The 17,834-nt window shown below is 44.4% G+C and overlaps 1 protein-coding gene across 1 annotated transcript; it reads left to right on the top strand.

Annotated features, from left to right (window-relative positions):
- Positions 1 to 450: 450 nt before the first annotated feature.
- Positions 451 to 16,199, top strand: ASB4 (ankyrin repeat and SOCS box containing 4; the record flags this gene model as incomplete). The annotated part of the gene is given in 7 exon segments (XM_080340597.1): positions 451 to 520; positions 3,963 to 4,024; positions 4,027 to 4,246; positions 8,352 to 8,651; positions 11,388 to 11,878; positions 13,526 to 13,639; positions 16,011 to 16,199. Coding segments are annotated over 7 exon segments (1,446 nt in total).
- Positions 16,200 to 17,834: the final 1,635 nt, after the last annotated feature.

Genomic DNA, 17,834 nt, shown 5'->3' with positions numbered 1-17,834 from the left:
CCAGCTTGGGAACAGAGAGCTGTCAAAAAGACACAAGGGTTGTACTTGGCAACACCAAGGATATACAACACAATAGTGCCCACAAAGTGGGCAGCAGTATGGCAGACATGTCTGGGTGCTGCAGATGCTATAAGGGCCGCAGGAAAGCAAGGGGATTGTGATCACTACTGCAGCAGTATTTTTACAAGCATGCACCGTTCAGAAGAGATGAACGTGTGGGATTAACTCAAGGATCTGGTTTTTGCTTTGGGCCCACAGATCCTATTTTCAGTACATTTCCCTCCTGAACCTGCAAGGCTTCAGAGCAGGGCAGACTCTTCACGTGGAGGCTGCTTAAGGAACCCGCTTTAGCCAGCAACCTGCCGAGGAAAGGAAAGGGCAGAGTTGAAACCTCACTGGTCAAGCGAGCTGATGTGCAGCTGCAAGGCTCAGAGATGGAGGCTGCAGGCAATGTTTCAAGGTCCCTCTGTAAGGGGTGGGAAGGGGGAGAACATTTGCAACAACTCTGCTAAAGCTGCAGGTAGGTGGCCCTGCATCTATTACTGCTTCCCATACCCACCCCACCAGCGCTGCCTTTGGGACAGGGTTGCAGCAGGACAGGCTGGCTGGCAGGGAGCTGGCAGGGGGCTGCCAGGCTTTTCTGTGTTGCAGCTGGGAACAACTCCACTGCTCCGGTTGCATGACCATCATTCTTTTGGAGCATTTCTCCTTTTGCTGGCTTTCTGCCTGTCCCAGTGTGGAGTTCAGGATGTTGATTTTCAACTTCAAAACGCTGCTCAAGCCATTCCCAGGACTGCTGTGGGTTATGTATCTGCCAGTAGATTTACTGCTGTACATCAGCAAGTGCCAATGGAGGGGGCCTGGCTCCTCAGAAGACATGCTCTGCATAGCCTGCCAGTACATCCTTTCTCATTTTCTCCTTAAGGCTGTCTTCGTCTTCGATGACCAGTCACAACTCTGACTTTGATACAAAATCCTGTGCCACCAGTCGTCCTTCTCCTAACACCACCCTGATGCTGTTCCTACACTCATCTCCAGGCAGCTTTCCCTGGCTCAGCGCTGCTGCTTGATGCCCAGCCTGATAAAGGACATGGCCCACTGGCATCTGTGGAAATACTTTCCTTGACTTCAGTGGGCTTTGGAAAAAGCCTGTGACAACCCTGACAAAGAGGGTCCCCAGCAGCCCATGTGAAGCCAGTGACGACAGTCCCATCACCTGAAGGGGAAAGCAGCGTGCACCCCAAGAGCATTATCTGCTCTTCACTTCCTCACTATGCCCCTTCGTACCTGGTTCTTCTGACTTGCTGTAACCACTTATGAGAGGCAGATCCAGCCTGTCCCCATGTTTGTGTGTCTGTAGTTTGTCCTGTGAACAGGAGTGTCTTGTGTGGCACTGTGTGAAACAGAAGGAAAGCTTGGGGGCAGGAGCTGTCTCCCTGGTAAAAAACGTGCTTTTGAGTTAGCTGCGTAATTTAGAAAATAGATCCTAAATGTGGAAACCAGGTTTTCTTAGCAGATCCCGTGTGTGAGTGCACAGCACCTATCAGAGTGGCCTCAGGCCTAACCTATAAATATCATAAATACTAGTACTGTTATTTATATTAAATAAGCAATGGCCTATTGTTTCACAGTGAGATGTTCAGAATATTTGGCAGCGTTGGGGCTTAGGTGACATCATTTTGACTTTCAAAATCAAACTGCCACCTTGTGGTATGTAAGGAAGATGTCTGTAGGAAATTGCATGGATAGGAAAAATTTGGATACATAGTGGAAACTAGTCCCTTTGCCACACCAACGATTTACAGCATTTATGTATTAAATACATTTTTTACTATACTTCAGGCACATTAACAACAATTATTATGCCATGCTTTAAAAAGTCAGTCTAACTTTTTGTGATTGGTTGTCAATGTAAAACATAAAACCACTTCCTCATTCTTGTATGTAATTGTACTGAAACCAACAGTGCACTTATATGAGTAGGCTTTTCAAGATTTTACCCAAATGGTGCTTACAGGAAAACACTAACTGTAAAGGCTATAGGTATCTATAACTGTTTCCTTTCTCTCTTTAAAGGTCATTACTGTTTAAAAAAAAAAAAAAGTGAGAGTCAGAGCACAGCCACACAAAATGCTGACGGTGAGCAAGTTGTAGTGCATCATCTGGTCTGAGGTGCTGTCCCTGTGCATCATCTTGGACCATGATGGATGTAAGGTGATTTTAATCAGCTTTCTCTTTCACTGTGGGCCAAGCCATCACAAATTACTTCACCTTGCTTGTCAACCAAGAGCAAGCACGATGGATCAGCACATATGCAGTAATCTGTTACAACAGCGTGCTTGTGCATCCCAGTCTTCAAGCAGCAGACCAGCATGGAGATGTACTGGCATGATCCTTTCAGCTAGATTGAATGTTCTTGTGTCCTCCAATACTATTTATGGAACATGATAGATGAAAAGCTATCCATTTCAAATCAAAATATAGCTGAGGTGAACAATTTATTGTAGACACATATCAGTGCTTTGTGCATCCATGAGTTTCCAGGAATATAGTGGTTTTAAAAAAAAAGGTGCAAGTAACAAGAAGCCCATAAGATCTGGAGTTCACATCTTGTCCCACTGCTCATGCCAGACAGGCATTAACACTTTTTTAAAAGCATGAAGTGGAGTCATCCACTGCTGAAAGTAACCAAGTAAGACGGAGGCAGTCTTGTGGGAGGGAATGTAAAGGTGTGGAGAGCCTGATGCTGACTGTTGAGTAAGCCTAGAAGGACCCAGATGAGCTTCCTGGGACCTATAGCAGTAGAGCAAGCTGTTTTCCTTCCCACAGTGTGTATAACAAAGTGCAATTCTCCAGGGAAGTATTTTTTTGTAGAATTTTCTTCATGCAAAAGCACATAGGTAGAAGGAACTCCACTTTGCTGGGTGATTTAAATCAAGGGCGGATAGTTTCCTTCCAGCTATGGTCTCATCCAGCAGTCCAAGTGGGTGCAGGTGTGAACCGCTTCTCTGTGATGCTTGGCAGCAGCTCATGCTGGCCATGTGTGGGTTGGCATCTTCACAGACTGCTGTCAATGCAGGGACAGGACTGGCAAAGACAGAAAGAAAAGGGAGGGAGGGGGAAGTGTTCAGTGGGTGATCGGGTTGTGAGGGTGAAAGTGTGAATTTAGGTGAAGGGTGGGCAGGGGAAGGAAAAGAGCCTATGGACCCATACAGCCTTCTGTGCTTGCATGTGAGTTAATTCACATGTAAGCCCCCTTCTGTTTATGAGATCTCCCACCCCATAATGTGGCTGTACAGCTCTGAAGCCCCCTCATCTCAGCATTTCTCCTTCTTAGGAGCATGGCTTGTGACCCCTGAGCAAACTAGGGAAATTCTGCTGCTCATGGTATAATGCGGGAGACTGAGCTGGATCAACATAATGATCCCTTGGGGCTCCACTGTGAGACCTGTGTGGTGCGGGGGCTCTTGTGGAGCCCTGCTTGATGGTTGAGAGAATGAAAGCAGGACCAAGATGCTGAATGCTGTCCTGGGGGAAAGTGAGCTACCTCCCACTGGGAGACTGCTTTGGGGATGATTTTTTTTTTTTCTGAAGTGCACTAGTTAAAAGGCATCTGCAAACACAGCATCACATCCCATTGCAGTCAATACATCAGCAATGGTGACTATGAAAAGAAATATGAGTGCTTCTCCAGCTGAGAAACAACACCCAGGACTAGTGTCCTTTAATATAAGCGTATGGCAGGACCAGAGAGTAACCATGTGGTCAATGAAGCTTAATGTGTATAAAGCCCATGGACATATAACTCTTATTTTGGTGTGATTGCTAGTGCGTCTGCCCTTGCTTTCATAAAGAGTGTGGTGATATCTAAGACTGGCATTTCAATGCCTGAAATGCTCCTCATATAAATAGAACAAGCAGATCAGCATGACCAAGCGATAAAATTACCTTCTGGTCTTCAGGAACTTCAGCATACAACTGTGCTATAGGGACTTCAGTGTACCCCTCCTCACAGCACAAATACGTTTGGAAATGGATCTGGAGGAGACATATGAAGAAGGAGAGAATACAGAGAGGAAAATAACTCGAGCTGCAGCTGCAAAGTTGGTGAAAAAGGCTTTTCTTGAAGCCCTGAAGTCCAATGACTTTGAAACACTGGAAGAACTCTTGAGCCAAAAGAAAATAGACGTGGATACAGTGTTTGAAGTGGAAGATGAAAATCTGATTCTGGCATCCTACAAACAAGGTAAATGTGGCAGCATTCACCAGCCAGGAAGTAGATGGGTTTGCATGATTTGCAAGAAATTGTGGCATTTTATCACTTCTGAAGCTGCAGCATCAGCTGATTCATAGGCAGTAACGTCTCTGTAGGTTCATACAACCATGGTCACTGCAGCAGGGGAGCTTATCAGCTTATCAGCTGTGCCTGCTGGGCTGGGTGGAGGGCAGGCCAGAGACCAGCCCCGGCCTCCATGCCACTGATGCAGCTGCTGCAGCTGGAGGAGTTCAGAAAGAGGACATCTTTGTCATTTCCTCGCAGAGAACTCGGATGCAAAGCCCAGAATAGGCACGTGCACGCTAAGTGTACATTTCTTGCATGTACCCAGTCACACGTACAGACCATTTAGGAACATAAAATATTCAATGTTTTCTATTTTCATTTTACAGTAGTAGTAGAGTAAATTCTCCCTAGATCAGGAGAGCTAAGGAACTCCTGTGAACCTTGGATGCTGCTGGATGGGAGGAGATTTATTTTTCAAACTGACAGAAAGTGAGGATGTGCTGGTTCATCAAAACAGAAAAATCATCTGTAAAAACACAACTAGAAAAGACAGCTGTTTTGGAATGTAGAAACCCCAAACTAGTTCTCAGCCAGATGATGGCTGAGTTTCCAAAAACTTACAAGTTGAAGCAATGAAACAGGTTTGCTCTCTGCTAAAATCAACATACTTCATGACCTACTTGCTAACAGATTATTTGTGGGTATCTAGAAAACAGTAATGATCAGCCTCTGCCAGAAGTTAATCATATGTGGAGATAAACACCTCCAGTCCCAGCAGCACAGTAAATGCACTTTCTTTTCTGTGGCATAAAGAAAGAACAACATCCCACCTCTTCTTTTCTGTGTTTACCTCTTATTTAATGATTGCCTCCTGTTCTTTTGATTTCGTGAAGATGATGCAGTGATGTCGTACTTCCCTTGGGGACAGTGTCTGAACTAAGCCATGGTGATGAATGTATCTTAAAACACCTTTTCTTCTGTCCTCAGCTGACTGAGATGCATTCTGGTTGTCATTTGAGACTACAGGATTCATGCATAGATTTTTAATTGTAGATCATTTTACTGCAAAAGACCTGTCTCTTTTAGAGAAGTCTCTCCTTTCTCCAAAAACTAGAGAGGTGCACCCTGTGGCCTAAATCACACCAACGTATTCACTTTGTCTGAAAGGCAGGAGTCACACTGTGAACTCCTGTGGACATTTTACTTTTATTCTGAATCCCAGATAACTATGGTATGAGAGAGGGATTTCTTTGAGGAGGGAGAGGGGAGAAAAATTAAGTCCAACCATCCCACCATTCTGAGAGCCTCAGTTTTGCCATAGCCCTAACTGATGAAGTGGAAAGGAGATGCCATGGGTGACAGAGTGGCTTTGCTTCCTCTCTTTCAAAGAGGCCGAGAGCTCCCGAGGACACTGACCTTGCATGCACTTTGGCTTTTTCATGTTTCTAACCAAAGAAGCAGGCAAGCTGAACCAGGCCTCCCAAGGAAACCACACCTGCTTCCTGCTCAGTGCCTGATCCCTGTCCCTCTGGGCCCATGAATGTCTGTGGCTTTGGACAGAGGATGTGGGTGATGCTCTCTGAGAAGCTCTGAGCACAGCTCACCTGCAGCAGCACAGGCAAAGGAAATAAACGACGGCCTCAGGCAGGGAAATTGTGGCTATATAAAATGATAACTTGGCTTCAAGAATGACTTTTTTGCCATTATGCATCATTTATCGCTCACATCTGGCCAGTCAGGGGGTTGAGAGAAGGTTGAACAGCTGCAGAGGAGCCTCTTGCCCTGCTTGGGCACTCAGCTGCCTCAGGGCTGCCTGCTGTTGCCATTCACAGTGTGGGTTCCTTGGGGAATGGGTTTAGTAGTCTGCAAAATTTAGTCGTAAAGTGGATGCCACCGTCTGTAGACAGTTTCTCACCGCTGACATCTCACACGCTGGCAGTAATAAACAGTTTTACTGGTCAGGAACAAGCCATTGCAGCCGTGCCAGAGCAGGAGGTGCAGCTGCTATCATGACTGTCCATTTTATATCTGTAAACTTTCAGTGGGAATATGGCATTTTTCGGATGCATACAAGAACTGCATTACTGGTATCTATCTCAGAATGTACTTGCAATTTAACTAGGAGTGAAGAAGAACTTTAATCCAAGTTTCTCCTTGCCACCAGCACTTCTGTTTCTAGATAGCTCTTTTCCTCTCCATCTTCTTTCTATCTAATACAACATCCATGAATGGTGTAAAAACTGTATTGGTATGACATTAAGGTTGAAAAACCATATACAATGAGAGATTCAAAGATTAAGGTCTGAATTTATTTGACCTCACACATCTTTAGTATTTTTTTCTGTGTCTTTTACATGGTAACAGTATTCAACCAGGCATTCGTCCAAGGAGAAATAGATACATCAAACCCAGAGAGAGAGAGAGTGTTTTAGACTTCTCCTGCTCTTCTGCACATTATTATTGTGTTTTACTTTTTTTAAAATGAATGATTATAGTAAACACTTCTGAGAGTGTCTCTGTGCAGTCATTAAGCATGTAGTTCTATTTTGGGAACAATAATTGAAGTGTTCTTTGGTCTTACACCTATTTGTAAGTTTGAAAAAAAGGTCATTGCGAAATTTTCAGAGAAAAATCTAAACATTTTTAGTCAAATTTCATGCTGAAGTGTCACTGCTTCTATTTGGTTCTTCAACTCAATTTACATCAGCATTGAAATTCTCAGTCCATGCTCCTCAGGGGCAGCAGTTGGCAGGAGGTCTGTGATACAGCTGCAGCCACATTGCCAGGGGTGCAATGTGCAATGCATCCCTGGAGGTCTGAATCCAGCTCCTGACATATAAAATCCTGCAAGCTCCCCCACAAAAACAGCAGGATGAACTATCTGTTGAGTCACTGGCCTAAGCAAATGCTGCCTTCTTATTCCAATGCCACCTTTGTTCAGGTATTGGCAGGCTATAGATCCCATTTCCCCCATATTTATAAGCTGGTGGCATTTCAAATGCTCTAAGCATATTTTATTATTTAGTCAGGTCACAAGAAAAACAAAGGCTGCCATTGAAGTACTGAGGCCTGAGCAATAGGCCCTGAACCAAAGCTGACCTCTAGATGAACCTTCCAACCAAATGTTATATGAGTATCTAATACTTAGTGAAAGACATATAATCATTACTGAAATATGTATGATCATTAGCAAAATATGTAGCTTAGATAAAATATCATCATTAGTGAAGATGAAATGTCATAAGAATATATTTATGTTTTCTTGTTTACACCAAGAAAACAGGTACCAGACCTTGTTTAGAAATAGGTAGTCAAAGCCACATATGACCATGGCAATCATCCTCAGAAGCTGTAAAAGCCAGAGATAAATGAGCAGAACAGGAACTCCTTAGACATGCCCGTGATCCTGGCCAGATCCAGAATGCACCCGAGTGAGGATGGTAGTCCACCAGACGTTTGTGTACATTTTGATATATAGATTTTTTCGTTAACCTGTTTAAAGGCAGGACCCTCTCACAGCAATGATGGAAACCTCACCTACAAGTGGACACACTATGTAGGACTTCCCAGCTGCTGGGAGTGGTTCTCTGATCCTTCGCTGTAACAGGGGCACCTCAGCTGAAGCACAGATCTGGTTGATGGTGAAGTATCAGGGGAATTGGTGGCGTGTCTTTCATAATGGTTATACTTAATTCTATGTAGTAATGATTAGATGCATTGCCCTGCTTATTCTTTTGCTGCTTTAAACCAAAGTAAAAGTAAGCTTATCTTTTGAACTTGTCTGTGACCTTTGTGCTGGCCCCGTCCACTGGCAAAACAGCCTTCAGAGTACGTCTACATGGGAATTATCTCTCCAAAAGGCAGGCTATTCAGCACACATAGTAAAATTGCTTAATGAAAATGAAGTTATGCTTGAGAGAACTTTGTGTGCACTAAGCTGTAGCTGGTGAAATTACAGTAAATTAAAGCAAAACTCTAACTCTTCCTTCCCCCTCAATTATTTTCAGTAAGTGGATAGTCCAAAGAAAAGTCTTTGCCAAGGATGGTAATGCATTTTCACTCTGTACAGGGTACTGGCTACCTAGCTACAAATTAAAAATATCCTGGGCAACTGGACTGCATCTAGCTGTCATGTATGGACATCTGGAGAGTCTTTCGGTCCTGCTCAATCACAAAGCCACCATCAACTGCCGGCCCAATGGAAAAGCTGCAATCCACGTTGCGTGTGAAACAGCAAATGTTGAATGTCTCAAGATCCTTTGCAACCACGGAGCTAAGCTGAACTGCTTCTCAATGAGTGGACAGGCACCGTTGCACTTCTGTACGACACGAACCTCCATGCCTTGTGCCCAGCAGCTGGTTTGGAGAGGTAAGGTAAAGCTCTGGAGTGTCTCTCATGGCATGGCCAGAGATGGTGGGCATGGTCTTCGGTTTCTCTTAGCAGGCAACTTGTCAAAGTACACGTGTATTTGCCCCCTCCATCCACAGCTGACCCATGTCTTCATCTCAGACATCTTTTCCCCATCTCTTTCATCAGAGGAAGTTTTTCCCATTCTGATTCCTCACCAGATCTGTCCTTCCCTCTCCCTGGCCACCGGCCCTTACTCCAGGGTCGTTTCCCATTTCAGTACCTCTAGCCTGCTATCCAGTCATCCCACAGCAGAAGGGCTCCTCTGAATCAGGGAGTTTCTATTTATCTATTTTTTTTTTTTTCTGTCTTCTTCAGGTAGGTTTACTATTGAGATGTTTTCACATAAAAGTGCACCTCTCTCCTGTTCTTTCTTGTTCAAATTTCCTTGATCTCAGTAAAATTCTTCCAACTGCTTGTTTTTTAAGACCTGCCCTTGAAAAACTGGATGCAGTTTTTCATACTGTCTCTTCATTTGTCAGCAGCCAAACTCCTGCACCCATGTAGTGATTAGGAAAAAAAAAGGCTATTATATATGATTTTTTCCCCCAAAGTAACATACATTATACTGCCAGTCATCTGTAACAAATGAAGCTATGAATAGACATAATTCCTGGGTAAAGATATTGCTGTTGCACACTATTTCCTTAACATGAGGATGCTGACTCAGGACATAGTAAAAGACAGACATAAAAGGTACAGTAAAGTCAGGCAGTTCAAGACTTAAGCTGCAAACAGACAAATTCCCCTATTTATCACTGTGCCATGGCAAATAAAAATGCTTTGGGGGCTAATTTTGCAACACGTGTTGTTATTGAAGTTTTTTCTTGAGATGCAGAGTCCAAGTGTGCTTTATGGGCAAGGCAATCTGCAGTCCTGAATGAATAACCACATCACTTTTCTTCTGCTGGAAAGATACATATTATTTTGTTTGGTGGAAAGGAAAACAAATGCTGCCAGTTGTATCCTGCCCAAAGCAAACAGTCCTGACAGCAGGAGTTGAATTTGCTACCATGGAAAAGCTTAGAAGTCACATGTAGTCTTATAAAATGTAGCATAGCATGAATGCAAATGAAAGGATGTATTTTGTAGGCTTTCTCCACCCACCCATCAGCAACAGAATAATGCTTTACAAGCCACTTTTCATCCCAAAGCACTCTATAAACTCAGATCTCCATATGAACTAAACATTGAGACTCCAAACAAAATGGGAAAGGTCTGCACCAAAATGTGGCAAGTGTGCACGTTGACACAGGAGCACCACCCAACTGGTGAAGCCAGGATTTCATTACATGTCCCTGCACCGAGGTGTCCCAGATACATCTCCCACCTTGCCAGCTCCCCTCAGCATTGTCACACTGGATCAGTTCAGGTAAATGCAGCTTAACCACTGTTGGTTTGGGCAACTCGCCAACCAAGCAGATCTGATCCCACATTAATTTACCACCTCCGAACTTAATTTACAGATACTTTCATGGACATGTAACACAACTAACGCTAAACATGGCTTAATGGCATTACCACTCATGTTTTCCAGCCTAACGATAATTTCTGACTCCTCTCTCTCCTTCCCTGCCCTTACAGCTCAGTCTTACTGTAGATTTGGCCACGTAAGGGCTTTTGTGAGCATGGAGAGAAAAGTGGTGGCCACACAGCATGCACTTACTCTTGCACGAGTGCTTTATTGGCAGTTTGCCAAGGCCCGCCAGGTTCAAGGAGCCCTTGCCCGTTGCATCCGCACCAGCTCGGGAAGAAGCCCCTTGCCCCTCCTGCAGTTTTACCGTTCTGCTTTGCCCTGGGGAGTGGGCTCTTGCCAGTCTTCCCTCTTTTCTAATAAGCGGTGTTCAGCATCATGCCGACGCTCATTTGCATTTAACAGCGAATAGCGTGTACCTGGGAAGCGACAGGGCAGCGGGCGGGTCCTACCGCAGGCGGCAGGCGCTGGTTGCCCCGCCGGGACAGGGGCTGGCAGGGCCGGGCAGGGAGCGCTGGTTCCCCCGCCGGGGCAGGGGCTGGCAGAGCCAGGAGGGGAGCGCTGGGTGCCCCGCGGGACAGGGGCTGGCAGGGCCGGGCGGGGAGCGCTGTTTCCCTCCCCGGGCCCCTTTTCGCTGCTCAGTAGATGGTGCTGTTGCTTCAGCTGCGGCAGACGCTCGGCGCGAACAGAGCAGCCGCATCAGCTCCCTTAGCAGCTTGAAAGCAGGATCTGAACACTCAGCTGGGGACTTTGGCTATAGTTTTTTATATTATCTATGAGTCTATCTTAAAATGTCCTTTCTTCCCGGCTCGCAGTTGATGAGGTGCTGCAGGAAGCGATCTCAGGGTGTAGATCTGAGTGGAACTATTCTCTGGAGTAGGAGTAGAACTCTCTTTTTTCCCTCTTCATTTATAGTAAAAACCATTTTACACTGAGATTTGGACCTGCATGCTGCTACAAAATACAATGTCCTGATAAGGCCTTCTGCCAGCTCAGGACCAAGCTCTTACACCTGAAGCTGGATCCAAGAACCTGAAGTTTCTAAAGGTTTCCTGGAAGCTTAAGAAATGTAGAATCCATGTCCCTAGCTATTTGCATTTCCATGTGTGTCTTTCATGACAGTTGCCCACCCTCGCTTTTTTCTTGGGTAGCAGAACTCAAGCAGGGATGGCCAAACTAGGATTTAGTTGCCTTCATTGTTTCCCATCATCTTTCTTTGGCAGGAGCAAATGTGAACATAAAAACAAACAACCAAGATGAGGAGACGCCTCTACACACGGTTGCGCGTTTGGGTATCCCAGAGCTTGTGGCCTTTTACGTGGAACAAGGAGCACATGTTGATGCTCTCAATGCCTACATGGAGACTCCCCTGGCCTGTGCAGCCTATTGGGCCCTTCACTATAAGGATCAGATATACAGCCCAGATCACCACCTCATCTGTCGGATGCTCTTAGACTATAAAGCTGAAGTGAACGCTCGTGATGAGGATTTCAAATCACCGCTCCACAAAGCTGCCTGGAACTGTGATCATGTCCTGCTGCATATGCTGCTGGAGGCAGGAGCAGAAGCAAACGTCATGGATGTGAATGGCTGTGCACCCCTACAGTATATCATAAAAGTGACATCTGTGCGGCCAGCTGCCCAGCCTGACATCTGCTACCAGCTGCTACTGAATCACGGAGCAGCTAGGATATATCCGCTGCAATTCCACAAGGTTAAGGGTGGTTTTGTGCAGAAGGGATATGGAGAGAGGTGATGTCTTGAACAGGAATGGGATGAGAGATCTGAACTTTGATGGAAACTGGATTTCCTTGAGTTTTGTAAACTACAGGCGCAGAATGCCAAAAACCTGAGACAACTTGTTGTAAGACTGATATCATCTAAGTGAAGTGCAATTACAGGTGCTAATGCCAGAAACCAGACCCAGGTCCCATTTTTGTTCAAAACCAGCCTGAAACCTCAAACGCTAAATGCTAGTTCAAGCCTAATTTTTCAGAACTGATTCACTTTCTCATTTCAGAAAACCTATGGTTTTGTTGAATCTGGCTCTATACAGCCTTAACTAGGTTATGCAAAATGCATATTTCATAGCCTTTACCAAAGATTGGAGATCAAGCCAGCGGATTCAGTTTATGGCTTCTGACCTCTAATTTTTTTTTTTTTTTCAAATTTATTCAAAATGAAATGAACCTCAATAAAGTTTTGGCTCATTCCCAGAAAATACAAGAAACTAAGGGGAAATGTGGGGTGAGAGCTCAGACTTGATTTAAAAAGAAAAAAAAAAAAAAAGGCAGGATTCTTCCCAAAGAATTTCTAAAGGTCTGCAAAGTCCAAGGCACCCACAGAAGTAGCTGACAGACTTCCTATATCAAGCAACTAAGTAAGCTTGCTGTAGTCAAGACTAATTCTTTTTATCCAGTGTCCTAAGGAACATTCTGCAGCTCCTCCACTATATATGTAAAGTTTTAACAAGCCAAACAACCAGAAGGCTTTGAATAAAATGTGAAACCTCTGGCTTGTGCCCTTTTCAGCCCAGGAGGTCTTGCCCTGTCTGTAACAGAGCAACACTTAGTCCCCTAGAGTGTGTTTGAGAGCCAGGTCTGGGGTCTCTTCTTCCTGCCTCCACCTTTCTCCTCTTGCATGGAGCAAATCTCCTTTCCAAACCATCATTTGCCACATGTAAAATATGCAGAGTGATATTTATCCTAGAGGGATGTCCTGCAGGTTTGTTTGTAAAAGCCTGTCTACTGTGTGGGACAAAAATGTACCTTATACAGTGTGAGTGCAAAGTGTTGTTTCCTGACTTTGACAACAGACTCTGTTTTTTTGTCTACTGAGCTAAAGTTACCAGGCAGAGCAGTTGTTTCAGGGGCCTCGTGTGGCTTGGAAGCTTTACATCTGAGCTGTGTTATCTCCCAGTCATCTTTTAAATTTTCCTGTAACAATGCTTTTTTTATTCATATGATGGGATTTTTTTCTGTATCTGTGCTGCATGACCTGGAGCAAGGACTTTGTGCATGGCTGTACCTGCTTTTGAGTCACTCAGCTCAGCTATAAACAAGTTCTTTCCAGATTTGTGTGAAAAAGCCCACCCCTTTAGCAAGCCACATTGCTCTGAAGATCTAAACCAGTGCTTCTGTATGATGTTAACTGGGGTGTGCCCAGCTCCACTGGGGCCAAGCCTGCGGTTTCTTGCTGTACTTGCACTGAGTGGTAAGATGGCGCTTCTATCTTTTGCATCTCCGACCTTAACCTCTCATGATTTTTGGGCTGTGTTTGTCTCAGTATGCACAGTGCTGAGCATCCAGGCAGGCCCCAGCTTCTTGGTGGTCCTCATGGTCTCTATGTGTCCTGCCTGCAGGTGCTACAAGCCTGTCATTCCCACCCCAGAGCTGTGGAGGTTGTTGTCAATAGCTACGAACACATCAAATCAACATCGAAGTGGAAAGCAGCCATACCTGATGATGTCTTTGAGGTAAGCTCTTAATGACTTGTAACTGAGTAAAATCTGAGCTCATTTTCTGATTATTTGCATTCTCCATATCCAGCCTCAGAAAAGTGATAATGCTTTTGAAAGAGAAGAACATCTGTGAGGATTTGGGACTTCCCCATTTCATATCACTCACTGACAAAGGACACATTTTTTGAGAAATTTTCATAGAATCATAGTATCATCTAAGTTGGAAAAGAGATCAGGTTAGTCAAGCAGGACCTGCCTTTCTTAAACCCATGCTGACTGGGCCTGATCGCTTGGTTGTCTTGTATGTGATGTGCCATGGCACTCAAGATGATCTGCTCCATGACCTTCCCTGGCACCAAGGTCAGAATGACAGGCCTGTTAATTCCCTGGATCCTCCTTTTGGCCCTTCTTGTAGAAAGGCATCACTTTCGCCAACTTCCAGTCCACTGGGACCTCCCCCGTTAGCCAGGATCGCTGAATAAATAAGGGAAAGTGGCTTGGTGAGCACCTCTGCCAGCTCCTTCAGTACCGTTGGGTGGATCCCATCTGGCCCCATAGACTTGTGTGTGTCTAAGTGGTGTAGCAAGTCACTAATCATTTTTCCTTGGATTACTGGGGCTTCAGTTTGCTCCCCGTCCCTGTATTCCAGCTCAGGGGGCTGGATACCCTGAACACAGCTGTTCTTACTATTGAAGACTGAGGCAAAGAAGGCATGAAGTACCTCAGCCTTTCCCTCATCCTTTCTTACTATGCTTCCCCCCCAATATCCAATAAAGAATGGAGATTCTCCTTAGCCCCTCCTTTTGTTGCTAATTTATTTATAGAAATATTTTTGTTGTCTTTTATGGCAGCAGGCAGATTAAGTTCTAGTTGGGCTTTGTTTTCATTGCAACATTATGCTTTGGAGCACCCCCTGTCAGGGATGCTGCAGGAGCTCAGCTGTCCCTGCACTCAGCAAGTGCAAAGATTCTGGCTGGGAGTGGTGTTACTTCAGATCTCTCAATGTGTATGTTTATATTTTTTTAAGTCAGCAAATATTTAAAAATACTGTGTTACATGTGTGTGACTATATATCTTTAAGTTGTGTTGCATGGGTTGGGTTTCTGTGAGAAGGACTCGTTAGCTGTGAATACAAGGGATAATTTAAATGAAAAATAAGAGGTCAAAGAAGAAAAGATGTTGTCAAAAATACATGCTTTGACATAATTATCCCTTTACTTCAGAAATCTGCATAGTACAAATACTCCAGTTTAAAACTATTTTTTAATTAATACTAGGCTTTTTCAAATCAGTGCTGAAATTAAGTGCAGCAACATCTGCTGTGCATTATCATTGATGTTTAGGGAACCCATCTGTATTGTAATGCATAGTTACATAGCGAGGAGAACTGTGAGAATGTTTTTTCAGACCACCTTTGTTCGGAAAGAAATTAAAAGAAACCATTTAGGGTGAACACAAAATCAAATGTTGAAAGTCTTTTTTTTCACCTGAATATAACAAGAATAAGAATAAGAAGTATAATAGAAACTTTGCCGAGCTAAGAGTGTGATTAGAAAGGCAATAACTCATTCTTTTTCTCAAAAAAAAAATTTTAATCTGAAATAGTGAAACATACTTATTTGGAAAAATCTACAGTTGCTCTATTTCTTTGTTGAGATTGTCATTTTTGGTTGTCAAAGCTATTTGCCAAATTTGACATGAAATTGAAGAAAATTTTTTTGTTGACACAAATCTGTACTTTTCAATACATAAAATGTATCTGAAAAAAGGTGTAACCAGATCTGTCAAGTAGGAAGAATATAAAGTAAGGTCAAGTCACATGTAGTCACATTTATTTATCATTTGCTTCTTTTATTTCAACATCCTTGTTATGCACCTGCAATTTTCTTCTCATGGGGATGCAATTTCATTTATTCCACAAGGCCACTGGGGCGCTGAGTAAGACCAAAGGTACTTTCGCCATTCGCAGCCCCAGCGAACTCCCGGGTCCCACCAGCATCATGCTGCCTCACAGCCCTGTGGGCAGGTTTAGGGGATTAACTCCTCCTGCACTGGCTCTGAGCTGGCTGCAGAGTCTGGCCAGGTCAGGACTGTCACCACACAAGTCAGCAGAGGAACCCCCACCTCAAACTAATGGATATAAGACATACTAAGCCTAAAGACTTCATCATGGTCTTTAACTTAAATATTTGAGGCAAGCCTAAGAAATTTGTACAGGTGTTTGCCTAACAAGTCCATGCTGCTGGGTGTGCCTCCAAGGGACGGAGTCCTGTCTGTACTTTGCCCCTTGTTCTGCCAAGGGCTGCATGTGGGCCGGGGAAAGGGAGGGCAGACAAACAGCCTTATAGCCCTAAAACAGACTTGTGTTTTGTTTTGTTTTTTTCAGCGGCACCAGGATTTCTATGACTCTTTGTTCGCTGTGTGCAGCAATTCACCACGGTCACTCATGCATTTATGCAGATGTGCCATTCGGGCAATATTGTCAGACAGGTGCCACCGAGGAGTCCCATTGCTCTCCATCCCACCATCCATGAAGAAGTACTTGCTGCTGGAACCAGAAGGGATCATCTACTGAGCTGCAGCGGCGCTGGCGATGCCGTCTCCTTTCCTGAATCCACACGCCTCTGCGGGGTGCTGGAGATCCAGGCACAACACTAAGGCAGCCCTTCACTTTTGTACAGTCACATGCCAGCCTGAAGTCGAGCTGGGATTTCCCGGCTCTCCTTGGAGCTGTTGTCTTTTCCTGAACAGAGAGATCACAGCTACAGGCTGTGGGTGGCACTGAGGGAGGCAGAGCTGGAAAGGTTCTCCCCCCCCAGAAAAACACAGGGGTGCACACTTCCATGTTTTGTTCAGCCTAGCTTAAACGATGCTTCTGCTGCCTTTGGATTTTATTCTGCTGCCTGCTAGATAACACTAGATTCAATTTGAACAAACTTTGCTACTGTTTCACTGTAATTTTCTTCAGCTGTTATTTTGGGAGTAAAAGAAAGGATACTGTCAAAAAGCAGGACGTTCATTAGAGTCAGAGAAATTCTTTCCCAGAAAGAAATGGGCAAACTGCTTTGAATCATGAGCACAGTCAGGATTTCAGCAGTTTCTATATTTTCCCGTGGGTTGACTCTCAATTCAATGTTAGTTCACTATTCACTACACCTGTCTGTATCTTATAAAGCTTTGTCATAATAATATCCCTTTTAATTGTAAAGATTTTTTTCATTATCAACCATAGTCTGTGAACAGGATTGAAATCTGTAGCACTGAAATTTCTGTATGTCGATATTCATGCCTGGGTAGCTTTTAGCAGATGCTGTCTCTGTTTGCACTCTCATTGTGACCAAAGTTAAATTCATATTCTGGTGTCAAGAAGTGCAAGGAAAATGGACTTGCCCCTGCAACCTGCACAACTGGGCTTATACCCATCCATATATCCCTCCAGCTGGTGTTGGACAGGATCTGGAAGGAATATGAACTGGTCTCTTCATTGCCTATAAAAGGAACCTAGCCTGCTAACATGCATTATACACCTTGGTTTTTGGCAGCTGAGCGCAAGTGAGAGAAATCTTACCCTAACCAAAAGGTGTTTCCAAGACGAAGATTTGTTGGCTGTGCTGTTACAGACCTGCCTGTCCCCATGATTTGCAGGCCCTCTGCTTTTGGACCTGCTGGTGCTGGTATCCCTGCTTGCAGGAAACCTTTACGCCTGATGAAGCTAGTGTGTCCAGTTCAAGAGGATGAAATGCAGAGCAGAGGCAGTTCGCACACCAAGTATCCCACAGCAAGTGCACATGTGTGATCTGGCCTACAGATAGAATTTGTGTGCCCTTTTTTTCTTGGATGCAATCCATCTGAGCTGTTCCCATTTCTTTTTAGACCCTGACAATTCTGGGCTCTGCTAAAAGGGCAGCAAGACATGCCCACCATTGGGAGCCAGTCACTCCTGACTTCTCATTGCATCTCTAACCATGAAGCTGTCAGTCCTTATCATCATCATTATTATTATTATTATTATTATCTCTTTGCGAGAAAGCCCATAGCACATTAAGCTCTTCCTAGCCGGACTGAAGCAGCCAGGCCGTGCAGTGTCTCTTTGTCTTGCAAAGTGGCAATAACAGCACTTGAAGACACATGCAGGTTATTTAGTATTATAAATCATTTTGCTCTCTTTTCATCTCAGTTTTTGGGAACCAAAGCCTGTACGCAGTGTTAG

This window comes from Nesoenas mayeri (genome assembly GCF_963082525.1).
Source record: "Nesoenas mayeri genome assembly, chromosome: 2".
NCBI lineage: Eukaryota > Metazoa > Chordata > Aves > Columbiformes > Columbidae > Nesoenas > Nesoenas mayeri.
Note: the sequence above shows the minus strand (reverse complement) of the source record. Positions and strands in the feature narration are given on the sequence as shown.